The sequence below is a fragment of the Pongo abelii genome, chromosome 4 (genome assembly GCF_028885655.2).
Source record: "Pongo abelii isolate AG06213 chromosome 4, NHGRI_mPonAbe1-v2.0_pri, whole genome shotgun sequence".
NCBI lineage: Eukaryota > Metazoa > Chordata > Mammalia > Primates > Hominidae > Pongo > Pongo abelii.
In genome coordinates this window covers 32,678,432-32,703,671 of record NC_071989.2, presented here as the reverse complement: position 1 = coordinate 32,703,671, position 25,240 = coordinate 32,678,432, and the positions used below count along the sequence as shown (strand labels likewise).

The following is a 25,240-nucleotide window of genomic DNA, read 5'->3' as shown; positions in this document are numbered from 1 at the left end:
TGCAAACTTTACCAAAAAAATGGGTAGTCTCTTTTATTGCACCTAGATTTTGAGAATAGCTGGGAAGTTTTTTCTTCCACTCCCAGATTATAAAGGTTTTCACTCCTATTTTGTCTTCTAGTACTTATATTATTTCACTTTACATTTCAGCCTCTGATCCATCTGGAATTTATATTGATGTATAATAAGGAATTGATCCAATTATGTTTTTCCTAATGACTATCCGGTTGTCCCCACACGTTTGATTAAAATGTTTATCTTTCCATGTTACATTGATTTGTGATGACATTTTTATCATGTATAGATTGAGAATCCCAAATTCGAAAATCTGAAATTGTAAATGCTCCAGTATCTAAAACTTTCTCAGCACCAGCGTGAGAATCAAAGAAAATACTCATTGGAGCATTTTGGATTTCAGATTTTCGGATTTGGGTATAATGCAAATATTCCAAAATGTGAAAAAAATCTTAACTCCATAACATTTCCAGTCACAAGCATTTTGGATAAGGGATACTCAATCTGTATTTGATTTCAGTATGTTCTTGAGTCTGTTTCTGGAATTTATTCTGTTGGTCTGTCTATTTGTGTGCCAGTGTGACATCATTTTAATTTTAGAGATTTTAAAATCTATTTTAGTATCTAGTAGGACTGCTTTCATTTCTGTTCCCTACATATGTTGCTATCTCCCCAAGTTTTCCTGGCTATTCTTTTTTTTTTTTTTTTTCTTTTGGAACTTTTATTTTTAACTTGTATGGCTCCAGGGAAAATCTGTTGCTATTTTTATTGGGATATTACATTTATTAACTTAGGAAGAACTGATAATAATGCTGAGACTTTGTATGTATATAAGAATGAAATATCTATTATTCAAGTCTGTTTTTAAGTCTTTCAAGAGACTTTAAACTTTTCTTCATATAGGTTTTGCCTTGATATTTTTTGTTCTTTTTGTTGCTGTTGTAAAGGTCTTTTCAATTATTTTTTAACTTTTTAGTATTTCAACATGTGTATTTTGTTTGTATATGACAACTGATGTTTAATTTTATATGATCTGGCTACTTTACTAAACTCCTATTTATAGTAATTTTTCCATTTACTCTCATGAATTTTTCTAAATATCCAACAATATCACCAGCAGATGCAGTTTTACTACTGCTTTTTTTTTTCTTGAGTCACTTTCACTCTTGTCCAGGCTGAAGTGCAGTGGCTCACTGCAGCCTCTGCCTCCCGGGATCTAGTGATTCTCCTGCCTCAGCCTCCCAAGTAGCTGCTATTACAGGCGTGAGCCACCACACCTGGCTAATTTTTGTATTTTTAGTAGAGATGGGGTTTTGCCGCCTTGGCCAGGCTGGTCTTGACCTCATGACCTCAGGTGATCTTCCCGCCTCGGCCTCTTAAAGTGCTGAGATTACAGGCGTGAGCCACAGTGCCCAGCCTTACTACTTCTTTAACAGTTCTTATATCTGTAGATACCTTTTCTTGTCTAGTCTTTTTAATCTGCCTTTACCTGAAGTCACCTTCATTCTCTTGATTAGTTATTTTTGTCAAGAACTTTTTGATTCTTAATTTTTGACATAATCAAAATTTCGTGTAAGATTTCAGAAGTGACTTTATAAAATTTTTTTTGTAACAGCTCTGAGATGTAATTCATATGCCATACGATTCAGTCATTTGAAGTATACAATTCAAGGTTTTCAGATTTGTACAACCACCACCATAATCAATTTTAGAATATTTTTATCACTTCCAAAAGAAAGCTCATCCCCTTTAGCCATTACCTCTCCCTTTTCCCATTTTGCCAGCCCTGGGCACCCACTATATTAATTATCTTACTGCATAACAAAACATAGCAGCTTAAAACAACAAACGTGCTATTCTGTTTATGTGCCTGTCTGCCTCTCTGTCTCTGTATGTCTTGGTTTGCCTCACATTGCATCCTCTCTCATTTCTGCTCTGCATTTGTCTTCTCTTTTCCTTTCTGTTACCTTCATTCTCTGCATTTGTACCCAATGGCCAGTAGCTTCTGAATCCACACAAGCAGTACAGCTCCAGTGCCATGCCCATATAACTGATTCAGTATGGCAAGTTCAGATACTCAGGAGGGAGACTTAATTTGTTCATCCTGGTCCATTTAGATTTGGCAAGTACAATCACCTTTCTTTTTTTCTTTTTTTTTGAGATGGAGTTTCGCTCTTGTTGCCCAGGCTGGGGTGCAGTGGTGCGATCTCAGCTCACTGCAACCTCTGCCTCCCAGGTTCAAGCAGTTCTCCTGGCTCAACCTCCTGAGTAGCTGGGATTACAGGCATGCACCACCACGCCTGGGTAATTTTTTTTTTTTTTTTTTTTTTTTTGAGATAGAGTCTTGCTCTCTCGCCCAGGCTGGAGTGCATTGGTGCGATCTCGCCTCACTGCAAGCTCCACCTCCCAGGGTCACGTCATTCTCCTGCCTCAGCCTCCCGAGTAGCTGGGACTACAGGTGCCCGCCACCAAGCCCGGCTAATTTTTTATATTTTTAGTAGAGATGGGGTTTCACCATGTTAGCCAGGATGGTCTCGATCTCCTGACATCGTGATCCACTCACCTCGGCCTCCCTAAGTGCTGGGATTACAGGCGTGAGCCACCATGTGGACCTGGCCTATATTTCTATTAGAAAGCCATTTCCAAAACATTGGTCACACCAGAATTCAACCTTATCTAGAAAATATAGTGTTTTTAGTGATTTCATTTTGAAATATTTTGTACATAAAAACAAAATGAAACATTTTGAGTACTTTATGCATATACAGACTACTAGTAACTGAACATTCATATAATGTAGTATGTTTTGTAAAATGTTTAGCGGTTGCAAACTGGTTTGCCAGATATGTTTTGTTTAGTAAAACTTGAGTTGTAATCCTTTCAAAGATGGAAGTATTATATAGAAACGGACATTTCTGCCCTCTTGAAAAAGATGTAGCAAGAGTAGGCCCACATTTTACACATGGCAACAGTTGATAAGGGCTAAGTTGTCTTCCCCAGATAGATGGAAGAGTACATTGTCCAGCTTGCTGCAATCCACACCTGGTCTCTTTATTCAGTCATGTTCTTTGTACTTTCTAAGTAACTGAGTTTGCAATCCTCCATCCCCATTCCATTCTAATTGTACATAATTAAATAATTACTAATTGCCAGGAGTTGTGCTTTATATATATTATTTAATCTTCACAACTTGTTTTATATGAAGAAAACTAGTCTCAGAAATTTAACTATATAGTATGTAGTAGAGCTGGAGTTGATTTGAATCAGCAGGTGTTTGTGTGGTCTGGGCTTTTGAGCACTGTTCTTTACTACTCACAAATATGTTTTACTTTGTGGTTCGTAGTTATTTTCATGGAGAGTTTTTAGTTCTTCTAGTGTTTTGCCTTTGTCAAATTACTGCCACTATCATAACTATTGCCTTTTAAGCTTGAGCAACTGTAACTATAGTTGATCAGTAAGGAAAACCTTACTTGTCTCCTTGCCAGGAGTTTTCCTTTACTATATACAGAAAAGCCTAAAGAAAATAAAGATCACCATAATCACCAGACATTACTGCTGCTAAAACTTTTCTTCTAATATCCCTAAAAAATGGGACTATTCTCTGTCTCTCTACACACACACACACACACACACACACACACACACGATTTCATAATAATTTTTCATGTTTTGTAATAACCTTCTGCACCAGGATTTCTTTCTTTCTTTTTCTTTTTTCTTTTTTTTTTTTTTTGAGATGAGGTCTCGCTCTGTTGCCAGGCTGGAGTGCAGTGGTGCGATCTCGGCTTACTGCAGCCTCCGCCTCCTGCACCAGGATTTTTAAAACTGATTTTCATAGAATTGTAATGTTCTGTAGGCTGTTAAAAGTATACTGTAAATTAAAATGCTTCAAGGTCAGGAAAGTTTGGGAAGCGCTGAGTTTATTCCCTTTTTTTTGCTTTTAGATTGTTTTTGTGTTTTACTATGATAATGACGTGATCAATATATTTGTACATATATTTTTATGCACAGTATTTTCTAACTAAAGGCCCCTAAGAATTGTGTCAAAGGATATGAACATTTATAAGTTTTTTTGTAAATACAAACCTATGATATACATATGTATTAATATTTATATAATTTCAAAATAAGATTACACTTTAGATCAAGCTTGTCCAACCCGCGGCCTGTGGGCTGCAGGTGGCCCATGGCTTTGAATCTCTTCCGACACAAATTTGTAAACTTTCTTAAAACATGAGGTTTTTTTTTGTTTTCTTTAGCTCATCAGCTGTCATTAGTGTTAGTATATTTTATGTGTAGGCCAAGATAATAATTCTTCCAGTATGGCCCACGGAAGCCAAAAGATTGGACACTTCTGCTTTAGATAATATAATTTTTTATCTGTTTCTCATGTAGAATACGTATTATGAGCATTTTCCCATGTTGTAAATGTTTTTAATAACATAAGGAAAATCTTATACTTCTGGTTATATCCCTCTTATGATCTTTATACGAAATATTTTTATTACATTTCATTTTGGTTCACCAACCTTTTGAGTTCCTTCGTAACAAAAAGCTTCTGGGTAAGTAGGCAGTTAAGAGCAGAACAGTATCTCTTAACTGGAATGGTGAGAACTCTTCTCAGTGTTTGCAGCTTTAGGGACTTAATAATAAACAATACCCTTTTCTACCATTCAAATTGAGCCACTTGAAAGAGTAAAGGGAATCAGGCAGATGGAGATCTGGTAGTGTATGGCCCAGCCCTACTTGAGATGTCTCTGTCCTCTCCCATCCTTATATTTTAGAACATAGGAACTAATTATGACTACAGTCATAAGCTGCTTGATACTGCCAGTTACTAACCTTCCCCACATATTTTATCTTTTTTTTTTTTTTTTGAGATAGGGTCTTAACTCCTGTCACCCAGGCTGGAGTGCAGTGGCATGATCATGGCTCACTGCAACCTCAAGTTCCTGAGCTCAGGTGATTCTCCCACCTCAGCCTTCCAAGTAGCCGGGACCACAGATGGGTGCCACCATGCCCGGTTAATTTTTGTATTTTTTGTAGAGATGGTGTTTCACCATGTTGCCCAGGGGTCTGGAATTCCTGGACTCAAGCAATCCACTTGCCTCTGCGTCGCTAAGTGCTGGGATTACTGGTGTATGTCACTGTGCCTGGCTACCCTGTGATTAATTTTTGATCCTGTTTTTATGACATGGATTTTAGCAGGAGGGTATCAACATACTGTACTTTTCTGTTGTTTGGTGTGTCTTTGTTGGCTTCATTCATCTTTGGAATATTGCTGACGAGTCCCAGAAGCTGTGGTACAGAACTGTCCATTCCCATTCATCTACTTTCCCATGTGAATCCAATTCTGTTTGAGCATGTGTCTTTCAGTGATGATGCCTAAAGCCATTCACTAAGTTTAGATCTCTGAAGTCTGTTACTAAAGACCCCATTTTGCTAATATCTCTGGGTGTGCCATTACTCTAGGAGCAATTGAGATTGAGACATATTTTAGTTCTCTGCTATCAAATGTAAGCTTCCAGGTACTGTGCAGCTGGAGTTTGCAGGCTGTAGGGCTGTTCACGTCCATTATTGCTTTATGAGGTGTTCTCTGTTGTTTACAGTTTGTAGAGGCTCATTTAGGAACTCTGTCTATATGTCCAGGCCAATCAAAGCCAGATATCTGTAACTTTAATTTCATGTGGAATTCATTCTCAGGCTTCCTAGGGCTTTAATTTCATGGACACAGAAGCCACGCATTTTACCTAATCTCTATAAAAGTACTGGTATTATTAGCCACTTTGCTAAATCTCTGGTAATCTTCATTTGATCAGGCCCCAACCCTAAGTTTAAAATGATTCCCTAAAATCCAGTCAGTGTCTGCTTCTTATACCTCACATTTAAATTGATCTCTTAACACTGATGTTTTTGTTTATCCCCTTGTGCCTCCTTTAAGTTATTTTCCCAAAGGTCACATTCTCAGAAGTGGTAGCTTGGTGAGGCGAATTTAACTCCTTGTATCTAAAATGAAGTTTGATGGACCTCAATGGTCAGTCATCTTCTGAAACACAAGCTCACTACTCTGGCCTGGCGAAGTGCCAGGATTGACCTTGGAAAAGTGCCAGAGGTGAGGGCCAGGCCTTCCTAATCCTGGGCCCTCCATTCTTCAGAGATTCAGTTGGCCTGTTCTCCTACCAGAATTGTGTTACCCTGTTCTGAGCCTTAATGAGAGTTATTTATAGCTTCGGCTGTCTCATGAGAACTGGGTATCTTAAATTGATAGCTGGCAATCCTGCTGGCAAGATTTGTGGCTTTATAATTTGAACAACCCCAGTTGTTTGCTGTTACAGTGTCCTGACCTCATCTGGTGATGCATGCTTGACCAGTATCCCAGATCTCTAGATGTCTATCAACCTCCTTATGTCTGGCTGGTCTTCCACCGTGGATGCTGCCCTTACATTCTCTCTTGGGGCCAATCTGATTGTTATACTGTTTATTATTGAGAATTTTAGGCCTATAGCCATCCGTCTGTTTGTGAGTGCATACGTGTTTTTCTAATATCTTCTTAAAAAATTAACAGTATGTGTATTTAAGAGACAACGTTGCACTGTTTTGCCCAGGCTGCAGTGTGTTGGTGTAATTATTGCTCACTGTAGCCTTGAACTCTTGGACACAGTGGTCCTCCTGCTGTAGCCTCCTGAGTAGCTGGGACTACAGGTGTGCAGCACCACACCTAGCTAATTAATTTTTTTTTGGTAGAAACAGGAATTCACTATGTTGTCCAGGCTGGTCTCAAACTCCTGGGCTTAAGCCATCGTCTTGGCTCGGCCTCCCAAAGTGCTTGGATTAACCTTGTGGTTTTATCCTAAACAGCAATAAATGAATGGTATTCTAATTCTCTGTGAAGCTATCTTGGCTAGGTTATCTTTCCCTGAGCTTCTTAACTTGTCCACCTATAATAAATCACTATAATCTGAGGTTAACTGAGTATTCTTTGGAGTTTGCAGGGTTCTGAAAGAACCTAATAAACACACAGCTTGGTGAAATGTGAGTTATGTTTCTAAACTTATGACTTCTAAAGTTATTTGTTGTTTGTATGTAAGAATAAGTGGTGGAAAGATAAGCCCCCGAAAATTCTCGATTAGTAATTTATGTTAATTGTATTTTTTCAGTATATTATTATAGAAAGACAGGAAGGGTAAAAGGCACCGAATATGACTTTGGCTGATAATATTTCTGTTTTTGACTCTGAATTCAAGGTAAATTAGCTATTTTGTTTTATTTCTTCCTCTTTTTTTAATAGGGTTACACATCATTTTGGAATGACTGTATATCATCTGGATTACGTGGCTGTATGTTAATTGAATTAGCATTGAGAGGAAGGTTACAACTAGAGGCTTGTGGAATGAGACGTAAAAGTCTATTAACAAGAAAGGTAAGAGGAGTGCTGAGTAACATTCTTTTTAAAGAGGTTGTACTGCTTAAAATGTATGTTTTTACTAATAGCCTTCAAAAATTAAAGTGGAAGTTGATATTAAAGTTGTCTTTATTCCATTGTATTTCCATATCTTTTTTGCATTCTTGGTTTTCTGGTTCTTTGTACCTACAATGCGTAATGTAATTGATTGTTAAGGTGACTGGCCACTGGATCTTACATCTTCAGAAAGATTCTAGACTTCATTTGCAGCTTTTAAAAGCCATAATTTTGAAAGACTTGACATTAAAAACTCAAAAGTGTTACTGTGCAATTTACGCATAGGCTGTTGATCTTTTCATCAGATTATGAATACTTTTCAGATACCTGTCTGTTGAAGGTCTGTGTAGGTGCTTCTCTTATAGAGGTAATATTGGCTAGTTTTTAGAAATTTAACTTCAACCTCAATCTGAAATATTCAAGACTGTTTTTCTTCCAGTTTGTCATTGTGTTTCTTGAGCATGGTGTTTCAAAACTAGTTTTTTTCCTAAATCAGTGTCCTAATGAATCTAAAAGTTTTAGATCACAGCTGAATGCTGCTTGATTAATAAGCTATAGAGAATAATAGTTCTGTAGGAAAGAACACCATTCATGCATCTTTTTTTTTTTTTTTTTTTTTTTTTTGGAGACAGAGTCTTGCTGTGTCACCCAGGCTGGAGTGCAGTGGCGTGATATCGGCTCACTGCAACCTCCGCTTCCCTGGTTGAAGTGATTTACGTGCCTCAGCCTCCCAAGTAGCTGGGACTACAGGCATGTGCTGCCACACCCGGCTAATTTTTGTATGTTTTGTAGAGATGGGGTTTTGCCATGTTGCCTGGGCTGCTCTCGAACTCCTGGGCTCAAGTGATCCACTTGCCTTGGGCCTCCCAAAGTGCAGGGATTACAGGCATGAGCTATCATGCCCAGCCCACTGTTTTCTAGTATACAGAGTTGCTGTTAAAGTCTGGTGCCCTTCTGATTTTCTTTTCCCTTTTTTTTTTTTTGGAGACAGAGTCTCACTCCATTGCCTGGGCTGGAGGGTGGTTGGTATGATCTTGGTTCACTGCAACCTCTGCTTTCCAAGTAGCGGGGACTACATAGGTATGTGCCACCATGTCTGGCTAATTTTTTTTTTTTTCTGAGACTGAGTGTCGCTCTATCACCCAGGCTGGAGTGCAGTTGGTGCCATCTCAGCTCACTGCAACCTCCGCCACCCTATCGTCTCTAGAGGTTCTCCTGCCTCAGCCTGCCTAGTAGCTGGGACTACAGGCATGCATCACCACACCCAGCTAATTTTTTTTTTTTTTTTTAATAGGTTTAGTAGAGATTGGGTTTCACCATATTGGTCAGGCTGGTCTCAAACTCCTGACCCCAAATGATCCACCTGCCTCCCAAAATGCTGGGATTATAGGTGTGAGCCACCGCACCCAGCCTCCTGGCTAATTTTTTTTTTGTTTTATTTTTGTTAGAGATAAGGTCTTACTTTATTGCCCAGGCTGGTCTTGAACGCTTGGGTTCAAGTGATCCTCGTGCCTTGGCCTCCCAAAGAGCTGGGATTACAGACGTGAGCCACTGTGTCGGGCCTCCTTCTGTTTTTTCAATCTTATTTTTTTTTCCTCTAGAAGCATTTGGGATCTTCTGTTATCCTTGTTGGTTTTCTGAAATTGTACGATATGCCTTAATGTGGATCATTGTAAATTCATTATGCATTAATTTTTTCAATCTAGAAAGGTGTATATTTTGGTTTTGATAACTTGTATTTCTCATATATTTTGCCCTCTTTTTCTAGAACTCTGTAAATTGGATACGGACTTCTTGGCTACTCTTAAAGAGTTGTCTTCTAACCTTTCTGTTGAGATTTTATTGTGACTCTCCTGTTTTTGATTTCCATGAGCTTCCTTTTTAAAAATTGTAGTTTGTTTTATGGATGTAATACCTCCTTTTAGATTTCTGAGGATATCACACCTCTTGAAAATTTCCTTCATTTGTATTATATCTGTTTCTTCAGAGGTCTTATTTTCTCTTTTTGATCTCTTCTGTGTTGGAAGCTTTCTTTCACGTTATCCGTGATTATCTGTTTATATTTAGGAATGGTTCCCGTCCCCCCAAAAAAAGAAGCTAAATAAAAATGATACGTTTGGATAGAACATATTTATTTGTGAACCACACTTACTACTGAATTTTTAAAAGGAATTTAGAACTAACTCGAGTCATTGAAAAGTTGTAAGCAGAAGCAGTGGAATGCCATGGTAAGATTTGTCTGTTAGAAAGATCAGTGAGGAGAATGGATTGAAAAGGCTATAACTTGTTTAGGGAAATTAGTTAAGAGGCTTAAATTAATCCAAGTGAAAAACAACCAGATTAGGCAGACTAGAATATAGTTGTCCCTCAGTATCTGTGGGCTGTTGGTTCTAGGACTCCCCTCAAATATCAAAATCTGTGGATGCTCAAGTTTCTTATATAAAATGTTGTTGTAGTTGCGTATAACCTGTGCACATCCTCTCCTATACTTTGTATCACCCCCAGATTACTTACAATACCTAATACAATGTAAATGCTGTATAAACAATTGTTATACTGCATTTTAAAATTTGTATTATTTTTCCTGAATATTTTTGATCCTCAATTGGTTGAATCTATAGATATGGAAGGCCAACTATATTGGCAAGACGATGGAGAAAAGTGAAACATTTGAGAAAGATTTAGAGGACAGAACTTCATAAGAAAAAGTGATTCACCTATACCCAGGCTCTGGTGTCCCTGACATAAGATCTGTTGCAAATGGATGTGTGTGGGCGAGCTTTGAGGCCAAATTGCAATAAATATAAAGAATGAGTGGGACATAAGAAGTGGTGGCATGGCCACCATATTTAGATGTAACTTTTTCTCCTGAGGCTGTGCTTTCTTTATTTTCTTGTGCTCTCTCACCCTTCACTGAAAGCATGGTCTAGAATAGCACTGTTTGATGGAACTTTGATGATGAAAATGGTCTGTATGTTCAATATGGTAGCTACTAGCTACATACGTCTATGAGCCAGACACTTAAGCACTTGAAGTTTGGCTACTGCACATTGACACATGGTGTTAGTAAAAACATACACTGGATACACTGGATTTTTGTTCTTAGTATGGAAGAATATATTAAGTACCTCAATTTAAAAATACTTATTACATGTTAATATTTTGGTTGTATTTGGTTAAATCAAAATATTAAAATTAATTTTGCCTTTTTTTTCTTTTAAAATATAACTACTAGAAAATTTAAGAGGGGGGAGGGATAGCATTAGGAGATATACCTAATGCTAAATGACGAGTTAATGGATGCAGCACACCAACATGGCTCATGTATACATATGTAACAAACCTGTACGTTGTGCACATGTACCCTAAAACTTAAAGTATAATAATAATAATAAAATAAAGAAAATTTAAGAACAGGTTTGTGACGTGTATTGTGGTTTTTATATTTCTACTGGTCATGATGTCACAGAGATAGATACTGTATGTATATATTTTTAATTTTTTTATAAGATTGACAAAGGACACTTTGAGGACAAGTTTAAGAGAGGACTCTCAACATTTTAAAAGTGATTTTAAATTAGCGGGGCACGGTGGCTCATGCTTGCAATCCCAGCACTTTGGGAGGCTGAGGTGGGCAGATCACAAGGTCAGGAGTTCAAGACCAGCCTGCCCAACTTGATGAAACCCTGTGTCTACTAAAAATACAAAAATTAGCCGGATGCGGTGGTGTGTGCCTGTAATCCCAGCTATTTGGGAGTCTGAGGCAGGAGAATTGCTTGAACCCAGGAGGCGGAGGTTGCAGTGAGCTGAGATCGTGCCATTGCACTCCAGGCTGGGCAACAGAGTGAGACTCCATCTCAAAAAAAAAAAAAAGTAATGTTAAATTTTATAACATTTAAATAGCTAACATTATAAAATAATACAATACAATGGATTTAATTTTGATATTATGGAATTTTAACTAGAAATTTATAGCTTAGCCAACAACGTGAATGAAGGCTTTAGGGATCTAATACTTGTCTAAAGCGGTGTAACATTTTCCCTCCCATCCCTCCCTCTGGATTTTTCCACTTTTAAAATGGATTCTATATCTCAACGTAGCTTTTTGTTTGGAAACAGATTTTTGCTCGTCGCCCAGGCTGGAGTGCAATGGTGCGATCTCAGCTCACTGCAGCCTCCACCTCCCGAGTTCAAGCGATTCTCCTGCCTCAGCCTCCCGAGTAGTTGGGTTTACAGGCATGCGCCACCACACCTGGCTAATTTTTGTATTATTAGTAGAGACCGGGTTTCACCATGTTGGCCAGGCTGGTCTCAAACTCTTGACCTCAGGTGATCCACCCGCCTTGGCCTCCCAAAGTGCTGGGATTATAGGAGTGAGCCACTGCATCCAGCCTCAGTGTAGCTTTTTTAAAAAAAGTTGCAGTATTTAAAAAATTTATGTAATCAAAGCTATTGATAATTTCTTTAAGCTTTCTGCTAGTGGGGACAATTTTTAAAGAAACCTTTCAGGGCCAGGTGCAGTGGATCATTCCTGTCATCCCAGCACTTTGGGAGGCCGAGGTGGGTGGATTACCTGAGGTCGGGAGTTCGAGACCAGCCTGACTAACATGGAGAAACCCCATCTTTACTAAAAATATAAAATTAGCCAGGTGTGGTGGCGCACACCTGTTATTCCAGCTACTTGGAAGGCTGAGGCAGGAGAATTGCTTGTACTGGGGAGGCAGAGGTTTGCAGTGAGCCGAGATTGTGCCACTGCACTCCAGCCTGGGTGACGAGCAAAACTCCATTTCCAAAAAAAAAAAAATACCAAGAAACCTTTCTTACCTCTATAATTTGTTAGCAAGTTTTAATGACATTTGTTTAAAAATTTGTTTCTTCACTGATGTGAAATACCACCTTTATAATATAAGATTGAGTATCCTATATCTGAAATGCTTGGTAACAGAAATGTTTAAGATTTTGGAATTTTTTGGATTTTGGAATATTTGTATTTTATTTAAGCATCCCTGACTTCAAAATTTAAAATCCAGAATGTTCCAATGGATGCATGTTGGTGCTCAAAAAGTTTCAGATTTTGAAGGAGTTCAGATTTTTGGATTAGGGATGTTCAACCTGTACTGAATTCTTAAATATAATTTAGTCTTATTTCTGGAACTAATAATAATGCTTAAATGAATTTCTGGATCACATAGTCCAAGGTTCAGTGATGAAAGAGTCAGTGAGTATAAACTGTCCTAGTATGTTGCTTTACTAATTATTGCACAGTAGCTTTTTTTTTTTTTTTTTTTTCTTTTTAAGTTGGAGTTTTGCTCTTGTTGCCCAGGCTGGAATGCAGTGGCACAATCTCGGCCCACTGCAACCTCCGCCTCCTGGGTTCAAGCAATTCTCCTGCCTCAGCCTCCAGAGTAGCTGGGATTACAGGGACCCGCCACCACACCCAGCTAATTTTTTGTATTTTCAGTAGAGATGGGGTTTCATCATTTTGGCCGGGCTGGTCTTGAACTCCTGACCTCAGGTGATCCACCTACCTCGGCCTCCCAAAGTGCTGGGATTACAGGAGTGAGCCACCGTGCCCGGCCAGTAGCTTTCTTTTCTTTTCTTTTCTCTTTGAGATAATCTCACTCTGTCATCCAGGGTGGAGTGCGGCGGCGTGATCTTGGCTTCCTGTAGCCTCTGCCTCCTGGGTTCAAATGATTCTCCCACCTCAGCTACCCGAGTAGCTGGGATTACAGGCGTGCACCACCACACCCGGCTAATTTTTGTATTTTAGTAGAGACAGGGTTTCGCCATGTGGGCCAGGCTGGTATCGAATTCCTGGCTTCAAGTGATCTGCTTGCCTCAGCCTCCCCCTGGGATTCAGGCATGAGCTACTGAGTCTAGCCAATTTTTATTCATTATTATATCTAATCTGGTTAGGTTAAATATTGGATTTCCTTACCATAAAAGTAATTTAAAATCTGAACTTTGATACTACATGAAAGCTTGAGGCTTTAAGTATAATGAATTATTTATATAATTGTTTTTCATTTAATGAGATCAAGTCAGAAAAGGCATTCGTGGATCCTTTCATTCTTTTTGCTTTCTTTTTAGGTAATCTGTAAGTCGGATGCTCCAACAGGGGATGTTCTTCTTGATGAAGCTCTGAAGCATGTTAAGGAAACTCAGCCTCCAGAAACGGTCCAGAACTGGATTGAATTACTTAGTGGTAAGCTGCTGTGAATAAACCAAAAACCAATTTCTGTTTAAAAGATTACGAAGTTTAAATCCTTTTGAAAGGAACCTATACAAAATAGCCAGAAGCTTGTTTAGTTATTCAGGCAAACTTGAAAGTTATCAGTCATAGAGTGGGGAAGGAATGGTTTTTATAAAATTTCATTCTCTTTAACAATACTGAACAGATACAGAATGAGAAGATAATACTCTTTTCTTAGAGCTCCCATGTTCTTTATCAAAATTACCACATGCTACCTTAATCTGGATAGGCTAGGTTAAGCTGTGGCGGTAACAAACCCCAAAACCTCAGTTGCTTAAAACAACCATTTATTTCTCATTCAGGCTGTAAGTCAGTCACAGGCTACCTCATCCTCACTCTGGCAGCCAGGCAGATGGAGCCACTGCCACCTGGAGCAGTATCAGTCACTATCATAAAAGGAGGAATAGCATAGCACATCACTCTGGCTCTTAAGTTTCTGCTTAGAAATGACATGTGGTTCATGTTTCATTGACCAGAGCAAATCACACAATCTCCCCTAACTTCAAGGAGACAGGGAAGTGCAGCCTTAGGGAGGAGAACGTGAAAAGTTTGGTTGATGGCATGGAGGACTGTGACATTTATATTAAAGTTATTTGTGTATTAACATGATGTGAGTTTTCTTATAGATAAGCAGAATTTATAAAAGTCCTATTGGATTCTTCTTCTGTCAGTAAAAGGTTTTTTTAGGGGTTGGGGGACTAGTCAAGTGAAGCAGTGGGAGTGGGAGGGAACAAAAAAATCTAACTGTGAACAGTTAGCTGTAAATAACTGCTGTACTTGGACCAGCTGATTTTATTTATATGTATACATAAATATTTTTCTTTTTAAGACACAGGGTCTCACTCTGTTGCCCAGGCTGGAGTGCAGTGGCATGATCCTAACTCACTATAACCTTGAACTAAGTCCTGGGCTCAAGTGATCCACAGCCTCTGCCTCAGCCTCTGGAGTAGCTAAGACTACAGGTGTGTGCCACCATGCCTCGCTGAGTTTTTTTTTTTTTTTTTTTAATTTTATTTTGTGGCCAGGCATGGTGGCTCATTCCTGTAACCCCAGTACTTTGGGAGGCTGAGGCGGGTGAATCTCCTGAGCTCAGGAGTTCAAGACCAGCCTGGGCAACCTGGTGAAACCCTGTTTCTACCAAAAAATACAAAAAAATTAGCCAGACATAGTGGCACATGCCTGTGGTCCCAGCTACTTGGGAAGCTGAGGTGGCAGGATTGCTTGAGCCTAGGAGATGGAGGTTGCAGTGAGCCAAGATCATGCCACTGCACTCCAACCTGGGTGACAGAGTGAGACCCCGTTTCAAGAAAAAAAATTATTTTTTGTAGAGATAGGACCTTGCTGTGTTGCTCAGGCTGGTGTTGAGCTCCTGGCCTCAAGCGGTGCTCCATCAAGGCTTCCCAAAGCACTGGGACTATAAGCATGAATCACCATGCTCAGCCTATATTTATTTGTTTATTTAAAAATTAAGTACATTCACTCCATTTTTAGCTAACAGGGCAATAATGGGCACTTTACACTTAAGGCAAGGTTCATTCTTTTTTCTTATTGGTAAGAACATAAACGTATTCTTGATAAATTTGCATTTTTGTTGGATAACCCTCTTGTACCTCTGATAATTTTCCTTTTTATCTCATTGAGAGTAACTCTGACTTATACTTTCCCCCCTTTATGCTTATTAGAGTTGTCTTCAGTTGTAATTTCTTTTGCAAGAATCTTTTAAAATTACTTTGCCCATTTGATGAGCGCTTGTTTGGTTAAAACTAGATTATATTATCAGCAAATTCACTTAATCATCACAAATACCCATCACATTGTCAATGTTCTCTGAGTTAGCCTCCCATGTATGCCTGTCAGTGACATGCAGCCATCTAACAGAGACTCAGTGAGGGCATTAATGTCAACTCTATATGTTAAATATTAGCAAACATAATGTTTTAAGATAGAAATAGAACTGCTAATAACGTTTATACTGTGATGGATCATTTTGTACATTGCCTTCAGAGCACTGGCTTAACCAGTCTTTGGATCTTTCTCATGTTGTGCTGCCAGTGTTGGCCCATGACTGCTTCTGGTGTTGCAAATTAGAATTTGTAATTTGGTTCCCGGCTGACCAAAAGAAGGGTTTCTCAAAGTTGTGGTGACTTTTTTTGGTAGATGTGTTACAGTGCTAAAGATTCTTTTTATGGAATGTAGAGTGGGCTTTGCCTTCACTTTCCCGTTACTGAAATGCATCTTACACTTACCTGTTAAGTAACATTTTGTGAATGAAGCTTATCAATATAAATGCTAACTGAACTTGGTTCTCACCTATGGCTGCTGTTGCACTGTCCCCACTTGATTCAGTAGTGAAAAGATGAGAAGTCTAAAAGCTTTTCTCACAAGTATGGAAACAGTTAGGATTTTGTAAAGCACTGTCTATTTGGATTAGAAATTTGGGTGAAATGTGAGACTAATACTTAGCAAGGTTTTTTAAAAAACAATATCCTGTGAGTTTTAGATTGGCTATTGATGCCAGAACATTGCCTGTAGCACTTGAGTTGCTTGCTCTTGACATATATTGGGAATGCTGCTGCTTCAGAATAAAGGAAGGGAATCCAGAGTGGGAGAAGGAGAAAAAAGGACTTTTTTTTAAAGTTAAGAAAATAAAAAAAATCTCCTGGCAAATAACATGTAAAAAGAAGAAAATAAAAAATATCTATTTCTCACTTAATTGAAAGTATCAGGATACCAGCTTGCTGATTTTTTAATTGTAGTAAAATATATATAATGTAACTTTTACCATTTTTACCATTTTTACCATTTTTAAGCATACAGTTCTTTGGCTAGCTTGCTAATTTTTAGATTTTTAAAAATTTTCTGTTGCTTCAATATAATATGTGGTATCAAACACCAGTTATTGCACCAATAATGACATATGTGCTATGAAATTTAAAAGGTGCTCTCAGACTGAAAGAATCTTAAAATCCATTTGGGGAACAGTTTTATACATCTAATAATTTGATAGAACAGATGAGAGTTTGACAGTATGGTCCTCTGAAAGTTCAGTAGCTCAGAGAAAACAAAAATTCTTGGGAACTTTAGTAGTTATAAGAGGAAGTGGAGCTTAGATTAGGCCTTTGAAGTGCAAGAATGAGATGCAAAGAAAGAAATACACTTGTTCAGAGGGATTCCTTGCTGTGAAGCCAAGGAATGTTTTAATAAAGAACAGTTTCTTTACCTGGGGTGGAGGATACCCAGGGGCTCATTTTATTATTATTTATACTGTACATGTATACCTGTTAAAACTCTTGATAAATTTTAAACATTTTCTAATAATTTAAAATTAGTATACATATGTTTGAGGCAAGTTGAGAGACTACGTATTTTGTTTGTTTTGTTTTGTCTTTGAGACAAAGTCTCGCCATCACCCAGGCTGTAGTGCAGTGGTGCAGTCACAGCTCACTGCAGTCTTGACCTCCCAGGCTCAGTTGATCCTCCTGCCTCAGCCTCCCAGTTAGCTGGGACTACAGGCATGTGCCACCACGCCCAGCTAATTTTGGTATTTTTTTGTAGAGATTGGGTTTCATCATGTTGCCCAGGCTAAGACGACTGTTTAAGAATAGTTTTTAGCTTCTGAAATCTTAAGGCATGGTTGATCAGTTTGGTCACAAGGAATCACTACACTGCCAAATTTATGGCCAAAGCTGCTTTTAGTTTTGTAACATGATGTCAAGGAAGATAAATGTTCTTTGCAGTGAAATGATTTAGGTACCTGTCAGCATGTCATTCTCCGCTGAAGTGATTGTTGGGCAGTGGACATGAATAATCTTTGAAGAACTTTTCCTGTCCATGTTTACTTCTCACAATTTCCTTTACAAAAAAAAGTAAACTATGAATAGATTCATTACATTTTAAATTTGCTTGTATAACTTGTAAAGTCTTTTCACATATATGGTGAATAATTTAGGGACTGAGGACTAACAGCATGGATCACAGTAACGTCTTTTAACCTAGAGTTCAAGAACTATTCATTTATCAAGCATTTATTTCAAAATATTTAAAAAGTATTCACTTTTAAAAATTGAAGTAGCTAAATCTTTAGAAGCTAGTTAAACTTTTATTGCATCTTCTCAGAAATCCATCTATTCTCTTCCCATCCCACTTATACTGATGTCTTACTTATGCTAAACTCAGGTGTGACTTTATTCTTTTGATTTAGCTTAATTCTTTGAAAATAAAAGGCAGAAATTCCAGAATACCAAGATACTTTGACCACTTGGTTATTACTTTGTGCCTTTTTTCTGTACCACAAATACTATTAAACAACATTTGGGATATTTCCTCACAGTTTTAGCCTTCTGCTCGTGAGATTTCTTCATTTTTCTCCAATACTTGAGGAGATCTGAATAACCGTCTATTTGTTGGAGTGAGCACATGGGGTTTACCCTCTTCCCAGGGAACTGCTACAAGAGGAGATGATGGCTGGGTCTCTTTTTATTGCTTCCTTTGAGTCAGAAATGATTGCCAATAGGAAGGTCCAGTCATAAGTGGAATAATTTATTTGAAGGTGGTCTGTGTTTAGGCTCTTCTCATTTTTAGTAGAAACATTAAACTGTAAGTTAGCATACTTTGGAATTGGGAAATTTCCACAGGAACTTCTGTAAAATTTACTAAGCGTGTATTTCCACTGGTTGCAATATGTAAGTTTTAACTAAGGATAAGGTGAGGATAAACCTTAGCATAAGTTCAGTATAAGAGACAGTAGTCATAAACTATTAATCCCACTTACTTCCCATGAGAAAAAAAAATATTGTAGAACAGCATTAGAGGGATGTGTGTATGGGGGAGGGGGTATTTTTTTTGGGGGGGAGTGGAGAGCTGCAAAGAGAAGTTTAACTGTAGATCTCTCAGAATAATTCATTTCTTGATTTTTTTTTTCCCCTCTGTTGTTTGGCAGTAGATGTTTGGCTAAGATGTCTCTGGAGGGTAGAGTTCCTTCCTATTTGACTTTGGAAGGTAAAATAAAAATGGATGGCTTGGGAGTCATTTATTCTGCTATACTTAGGTTTTGTGACAACATAAACATATTAAGTCAGTGATACCAAATTAGAGTTGATACGGGATAATACTTCTTTGATAACTTAACAAATTATTCTTTACATAGTTCATTAATCTTAGGATTGAACTGTAGTTTTTTAAATAGGCTTTTATGTAAGTTTGGCTGTTTATTATTTTATGTTGCATTAGTTTAAATTTCCCTAAGTCATTTAACACAATAGTTACCCAATTCCAGCCTAGTGTCTTAGGCTGCCTAACACCTGCCATTGACATTAGAAAACTAAAAGCAAAACTCATACTAGTGAAAGATGCAACAGTTATTTATTGGTGGGACATTGGGTTTACACAATTATAAAAAGATGGAAGTGGCTGGGTGCGGTGGCTTATGCCTGTAATCCCAGCACTTTGGGAGGCCCAGGTGGGTGGATCACGATGTCAGGAGATCGAGACCATCCTGGCTAACAGTGAAACCCCATCTCTACTAAAAATACAAAAAATTAGCTGGGCGTGGTGGCAGGTGCCTGTAGTCCCAGCTACTTGGGAGGCTGAGGCAGGAGAATGACGTGAACCCGGGAGGCAGTGCTTGCAGTGAGCCAAGATCACACCACCGCACTCCAGCCTGGGCAACATGAGACTCCGTCTCAAAAAAAAAAAAAAAAGTGGAAATTACACACTTTTGAAAGATGTGTGCCTCTACTCCAGGGCTTATTCTATTCTGCTGCCTGTGGTGTACTTTGTTGTTTCTTTTGCCTGGAATTCAGGCTTCTCTCCCTTTCGTAGAATGTGGTGAATCCTGCTGGATTTAGAGATTTAGCTTGAAGATTCTTTCTTTCTATAACTTTCCTATGAAATACCCCATAACATTAAACCAGAGTCATTTCTTACTCCTCTAGGCACTTTGTTCATTTTGTTCTTATGGCCCTATTCCCATTTCCTTCTGGCCAGTATAGTTAGTTCTAATATGTAATATATTATGAATGTTATTTTCACTTGATTTTAAATTCCTACAAGGCTAGAAATATATCCTAATGTTTGTATTCTCAGTACCTAGCAGGATTCTTAGAACATTGTAAATACTGTACATTCTGCCAGAATGTTTATTCTGCACATGGGCAAATAATAGCTGACGTTTACTGAGAGCTTACCATGTGTTAGGCTTTGTTCTAAGAACTTGATGTTTAATCCTCGTAATAGCCCTATGAACTTGATAAATTTGTTACTTTTACTTTATAGATGATTAAATGGAGAAATAGATTAAGATGATTTGCACTAGGACACTAGGGTTTTTTTTTGTTTTGTTTTTTGGGGGTTTTTGTTTTTGTTTTTGAGACAGTCTTGTTCTTGTTGCCCAGGCTAGAGTGCAGTGGTGCAATCTTGGCTCACTGCAACCGCCGCCTCCCGGGTTCAAGCGATTCTCCTGCCTCAGCCTCCCGAGTAGCTGGGATTACAGGCACCTGCTGCCATGCCTGGCTAATTTTTGTATTTTTAGTAGAGACGGGGTTTCACCATGTTGGCCAGGCTGGTCTTGAACTCCCAACCTCAAGTGATCTGCTCACCTTGGCCTCCCAAAGTGTTGGGATTACAAGCGTACCCCCCCATGCCTGGTCCCGGCTAACTTTTGTATTTTTTGTAGAGACGGGATTTCACCATGTTGCCCAGGCTGGGACTGTTTCTGTTGACTTCCTCCTTACCCCTAGTTTTAGGTCACTTTTTTGCTGCTTTGCAAGTTTGGTGATTTTTTTTTTTTTTTTAACTTGGATGCGGGACAGTGTGAATGTTAAGTGATGAATTTTATGGTCTTTCTTTAAAGAGTGTTGAATTTTGTCTTGTTAGGCAGCTAAGTTACTTGTGGATCAACTTGCTTTTAATTTTTTGTTTTTGTTTTTAAATTTTGAGATGGAGTTTCACACTTGTTGCCGAGGCTGGAGTGCAATGGCACGATCTCGGCTCACTGCAACCTCTGCCTCCTGGGTTTAAGTGATTCTCCTGCCTCAGCCGTCCGAGTAGCTGAGATTACAGGCACCTGCCACGATGCCTGGCTAATTTTTTGCAGTTGTAGAAGAGATGGGGTTTCACCATGTTGGCCAGGCTAGTCTCAAACTCCTGACCTCAGGTGATACACCTGTCTGGGCCACCCACAGTGCTGGGATTACAGGTTTGAGCCACCGCGCCTGGCCGCTTTTAATCTTTTATTAGGGCACGTCTAGGGTGGTCTGTACTCTAGGACTGGTTTAGCCCTACTACTAAGGTGTGAATTTTCTAGTATTCCTTCTGAATGTCCTTGGTTTTTAGTGAGGCTTTTGCTCTCTGGCTAGTTGGCAGTCACATTTTTCCCAGCTCTACTGAACTCTTAGAATCGTTTACTTTCTGGTAGTTGTTCTTTGCCTAGCTTTGTGGAATTTCTCACCCTAACACATGTAGCTTTAGCTTTCAGCCCAAGACTCAAGGAACACCTTGCAGATTTCTAGACCTCTTTATCTGTGTAGGTGCCCCTTCTCCAGTAGTCTGCTTTGCACATTGCAGCTGCCTTAGCTACCCTGAACTCTGATCTCTGCCGCCTTAACGTGATGGGACTGCTGTGCTCTGCTTGGGGTCTTCCTGCCTGCTCTGCTGCCTGGGACGTGCCTCTAGGTGGTAAGCTTAGGCAGTTGTCGGGCTCACATAGGCTGCACTCGTGTGTCACAGTTCTGGGCTGCTTTTGACTAGTGTCTGAAAACAGTTTTTTGTGTATTTTGTGGAGATTTCTAATTACAATGAGAGGGCAGCTTTAGGAATGATTACTTCCTAAAGGCCTGTGTTGTTTAGTATTAAGTATAGGAAAATAATTGTGTCTCTGTCCAGTTGAATGGTAATATATTTTAAGACAGCAACTTAAAATTTTAAGATAGTCCGCTAGAACTTTCTTTGATGATGAAAATGTTCTATTCCTGTGGGGTGTAGCCACTGGCCATATGTCACTATTGTATACGTGAAATGTGGCTAGTGCCACTGAAGAGCTGAATTTTTAAATTAATTTAAATAGCTCTATGTGGCTAATGGCTCCTGTAATGGACAGTGTGGCTGAAGGTTTTCTCTCAGTATTACAAAATCTCGACCTTACAACGTTTGCATTTTAAAAAGATGCCTGTGGTTGATCTTTAACATATTCTAATTTAGAAAAATATAGTTTTTTTAAGTATAAAAATAGTTGCATGTTCATTGGAGATCATTTGGAAAATGCAGAAAGCACAAAAAAAGTTTAGCACACATAATCCCAAAGATAAGTAAGATTAATATTTTGGTGTATTTCCTTCCAGTTTTCTATAAAGAAGAACCCACTTTAGTGACAAATCGTTTGGTTTTATTTTAAATATTTCTCTCTCAAAAGGAAATATGTATAGATGGCAAGATTAAAATTGTGAAAATTTGTATCCTTCCAGAATTAGCTTTATATTGTCATCAAATAATAGCATGGCCTAAACAGGCTTTCCTACCTCTATAGGTTGTATATGTGTAGCAGTTTCAGGAATAACATATTAATCAGGAAGCTTTTTTTTTGGTCTGTTAGTTGCAGACTGGTATTTAATAGAAAACTTATTTGGCTATTGGCTGCTTTTTGACAGCAGCTGGAAGGAAGCTCAAACATAATATTTGGCTCATTTCCACATAAGACTAAGGGTTACTGACTCTGGTCTGAAGACTGCTTGCAGTTTAGTCGTCTGAGTGACTCCTGTGGCTGAGGATGTGCCGGGTGCTTAGAATCCAAAGGTCTGGCTAGGTTTAAGGGGTTCATGGTCTAGTTAGGGAGAAAAACATGGCAGATTTTCTTCTGTTTTTCTTGGGGCAAAATCAGATGTTACTGTTTAATAGTACAAAATTTTTGCAAAATTAGCAGATAATACTCATCATTTCTAACTTCTGAAATCTTTTGTTTAGGTGAGACATGGAATCCATTAAAATTGCATTATCAGTTAAGAAATGTACGGGAACGATTAGCTAAAAACCTGGTGGAAAAGGGTGTATTGACAACAGAGAAACAGAACTTCCTACTTTTTGACATGACAACACATCCCCTCACCAACAACAACATTAAGCAGCGCCTCATCAAGAAAGTACAGGAAGCCGTTCTTGACAAATGGGTGAATGACCCTCACCGCATGGACAGGCGCTTGCTGGCCCTCATTTACCTGGCTCATGCCTCGGACGTCCTGGAGAATGCTTTTGCTCCTCTTCTGGACGAGCAGTATGATTTGGCTACCAAGAGAGTGCGGCAGCTTCTCGACTTAGACCCTGAAGTGGAATGTCTGAAGGCCAACACCAATGAGGTTCTGTGGGCGGTGGTGGCGGCGTTCACCAAGTAACTCTGCTCGGGGTGAACCATTCTCCTTTCTCTCAAGTAAACCAGTAGTTTTTCTTCTGTTGACTTCTGGTTTTCTGTAATTTGTACTTTCCCACACTATAATTGGCTTCTGTTTTACAAAATGGTGGGTGGCTTTTTCTTTTTTGTATGTATACAGGATTCTGCTGGTACGAGAGGCCTTCCTCTTTCTGTTTTTAAAAAAAGTTTTACTGCCATATTGGCATTCCATTCCCTGTTGCCATCCTCACTGTTACCTGTTTTGGGTTTCTGGTCTACTTTGACTTTCAAAGTACCTCCAGCCTCCTCATACGCACAGCTTTTGGATGACCTCAGCTTGAGTTTCTCCATATGTGCATGTACATCTAGCATTCTGCCTACAGTTCAGACAGAAGTCACAAAAAGGCCTTCAACTCACCAAAGGTAAATATCTGTATCTATTAGGACATTTTATACATAGACTTCAGTTGAGATGTATACTTAGCAAAATTATTTTTAAATTGAAACAACACAGTAAATACTTAATATAAAATGCCCCTTGGATTTTGCTTCCCATGTAAATCTATTGTATTATTACACTTGTTATAATTTTAACTATAAAGGTCCAGTTGTTTCACAGAGCCAGTTTGGGATGGGCTGCATTCCATTTATGCTGTATATAGTTTGAATTATATATAAATTACCCCTTCTTCTGGCCACCCCTGCTCCCATCTTAGTATTTTGCAAGATTTAATCGGTTGTACACCTGGTGCCCCTCACTTGCTTCAATCATGGTTATTTGATGGCAAAATCGACCTCTCATCGCTGAAGGAGAGAGAAAAGATGTGTGTCTGATTGGTCCTGGGATTTTTTGAGCTGTGCCATTTATGGTACTCTTTGCCTATGCATCCCCTTTTTAGATTTTTTTTTAAATTTTATCTTACTGTTTTTATAATTTCTGTTGGGAAGAGGCTTGTGACCAGTACCAATCTTGAGTTTCTTTTTCTGTCCACAAGTAAATTAATGTCTGCTCTGAAATGTCATTTATCTACTCACACATTCTTGGGGAAAAAAATTAAATGTCAGTCCTAGCAGATGTTGCATGTAAATTGGTAGCAAGTAATGATTACAACCCAGAGGATTAAGAATTTTGTAACAGAAAGCTCTGCTATATTTTAATTTTTTATATACAATTAGGATAATTAGCATTGTCAGACTATAAACCTTTGCTTTTTAAAGTTTATTTTTACTATTTCTTTATCACTTTATTGTATCATCACCATTGGTTTCATAATGTAAATACTATATATTGAACAAATTAAATGTCAAAATTTTTTATTACCATAGTCCATGTTAATAGTGGGGCTTTCAGGTGTTTAGAGATTTTTGTTGTTGTTGTTAACATTCATTGCAAAAGTACTAGATGGTGTATAACTCTAGAGTTGAATTTTAAGGGATTCCCTAATATGTATACTACCTTTTTATCTGAAGTAATAAATAAACAATGATCTTGAAAGTGCCTGAATCAGAGCAAGCATGTCATTTGTATTTTTGTATTCTCATTTAGTTTTCTTTCAAATGAAATGTTACTTACTATAGCATTGTAATATTTTAATGCAGGGCTTGGGTTTCTTAAAGGGCCAGATAGTAGATATTTTAGGCTTTGTGAGCCACCAGCTGTGTCAGTTACAACTACTGAACTTTACTGAATGAAAACTGTTATAGATAATACAAATAAATAGGTTAGACTGTGTTCCAATAAAACTTTATTTGCAAAAACGGGGCTGGTCAAGGCCCCAGTTTTAATGCATGGAAAAAAGACAGATTTTTCTATCCATTGAAATAACCTTCTTTACCTTCAAAAATGACACTGCTGGTGGTAACTACATGTAGGAACTATTAAAGTTTCTTCCCATAAAGTAGATATGGGGAAACTGATACCAGTATACTGGAATTTCTTATCGAGTGAAGAGTTCCTGTTTTTCACTTGAGAAGATGTTAGAGGTGAGGTAATAGATTTCTGAGGTATTCACTTCATCAGCAGCGTCAGTATTCCCAAGCAAGGGGGAAAAGGGCCTCGCCTGAACTTCTGTCAGTGTTTGCATTAGACCAGAGTGCACACTTCGCTCTACCTGTGTGCGGTCCCAACTTCAGTGTG

The 25,240-nt window shown here is 38.5% G+C and overlaps 1 protein-coding gene across 2 annotated transcripts in view; it reads left to right on the top strand.

The window, feature by feature from the left end:
• GOLPH3 (golgi phosphoprotein 3) overlaps positions 1-24,607 on the top strand; it is a 57,704-nt gene extending 33,097 nt beyond the window's left edge. The window contains exons 2-4 of one of the 2 annotated variants that reach the window (XM_002815464.5): positions 7,304-7,435; positions 13,565-13,679; positions 22,683-24,607. In XM_002815464.5, the coding sequence (XP_002815510.1) occupies positions 7,304-7,435; positions 13,565-13,679; positions 22,683-23,107 (672 nt within the window). In that variant the 3' untranslated portion in view covers positions 23,108-24,607. The remainder of the gene's footprint in view (positions 1-7,303; positions 7,436-13,564; positions 13,680-22,682) is intronic. The other variant, XM_063724079.1, reaches the window with a different exon arrangement.
• Positions 24,608-25,240: the final 633 nt, after the last annotated feature.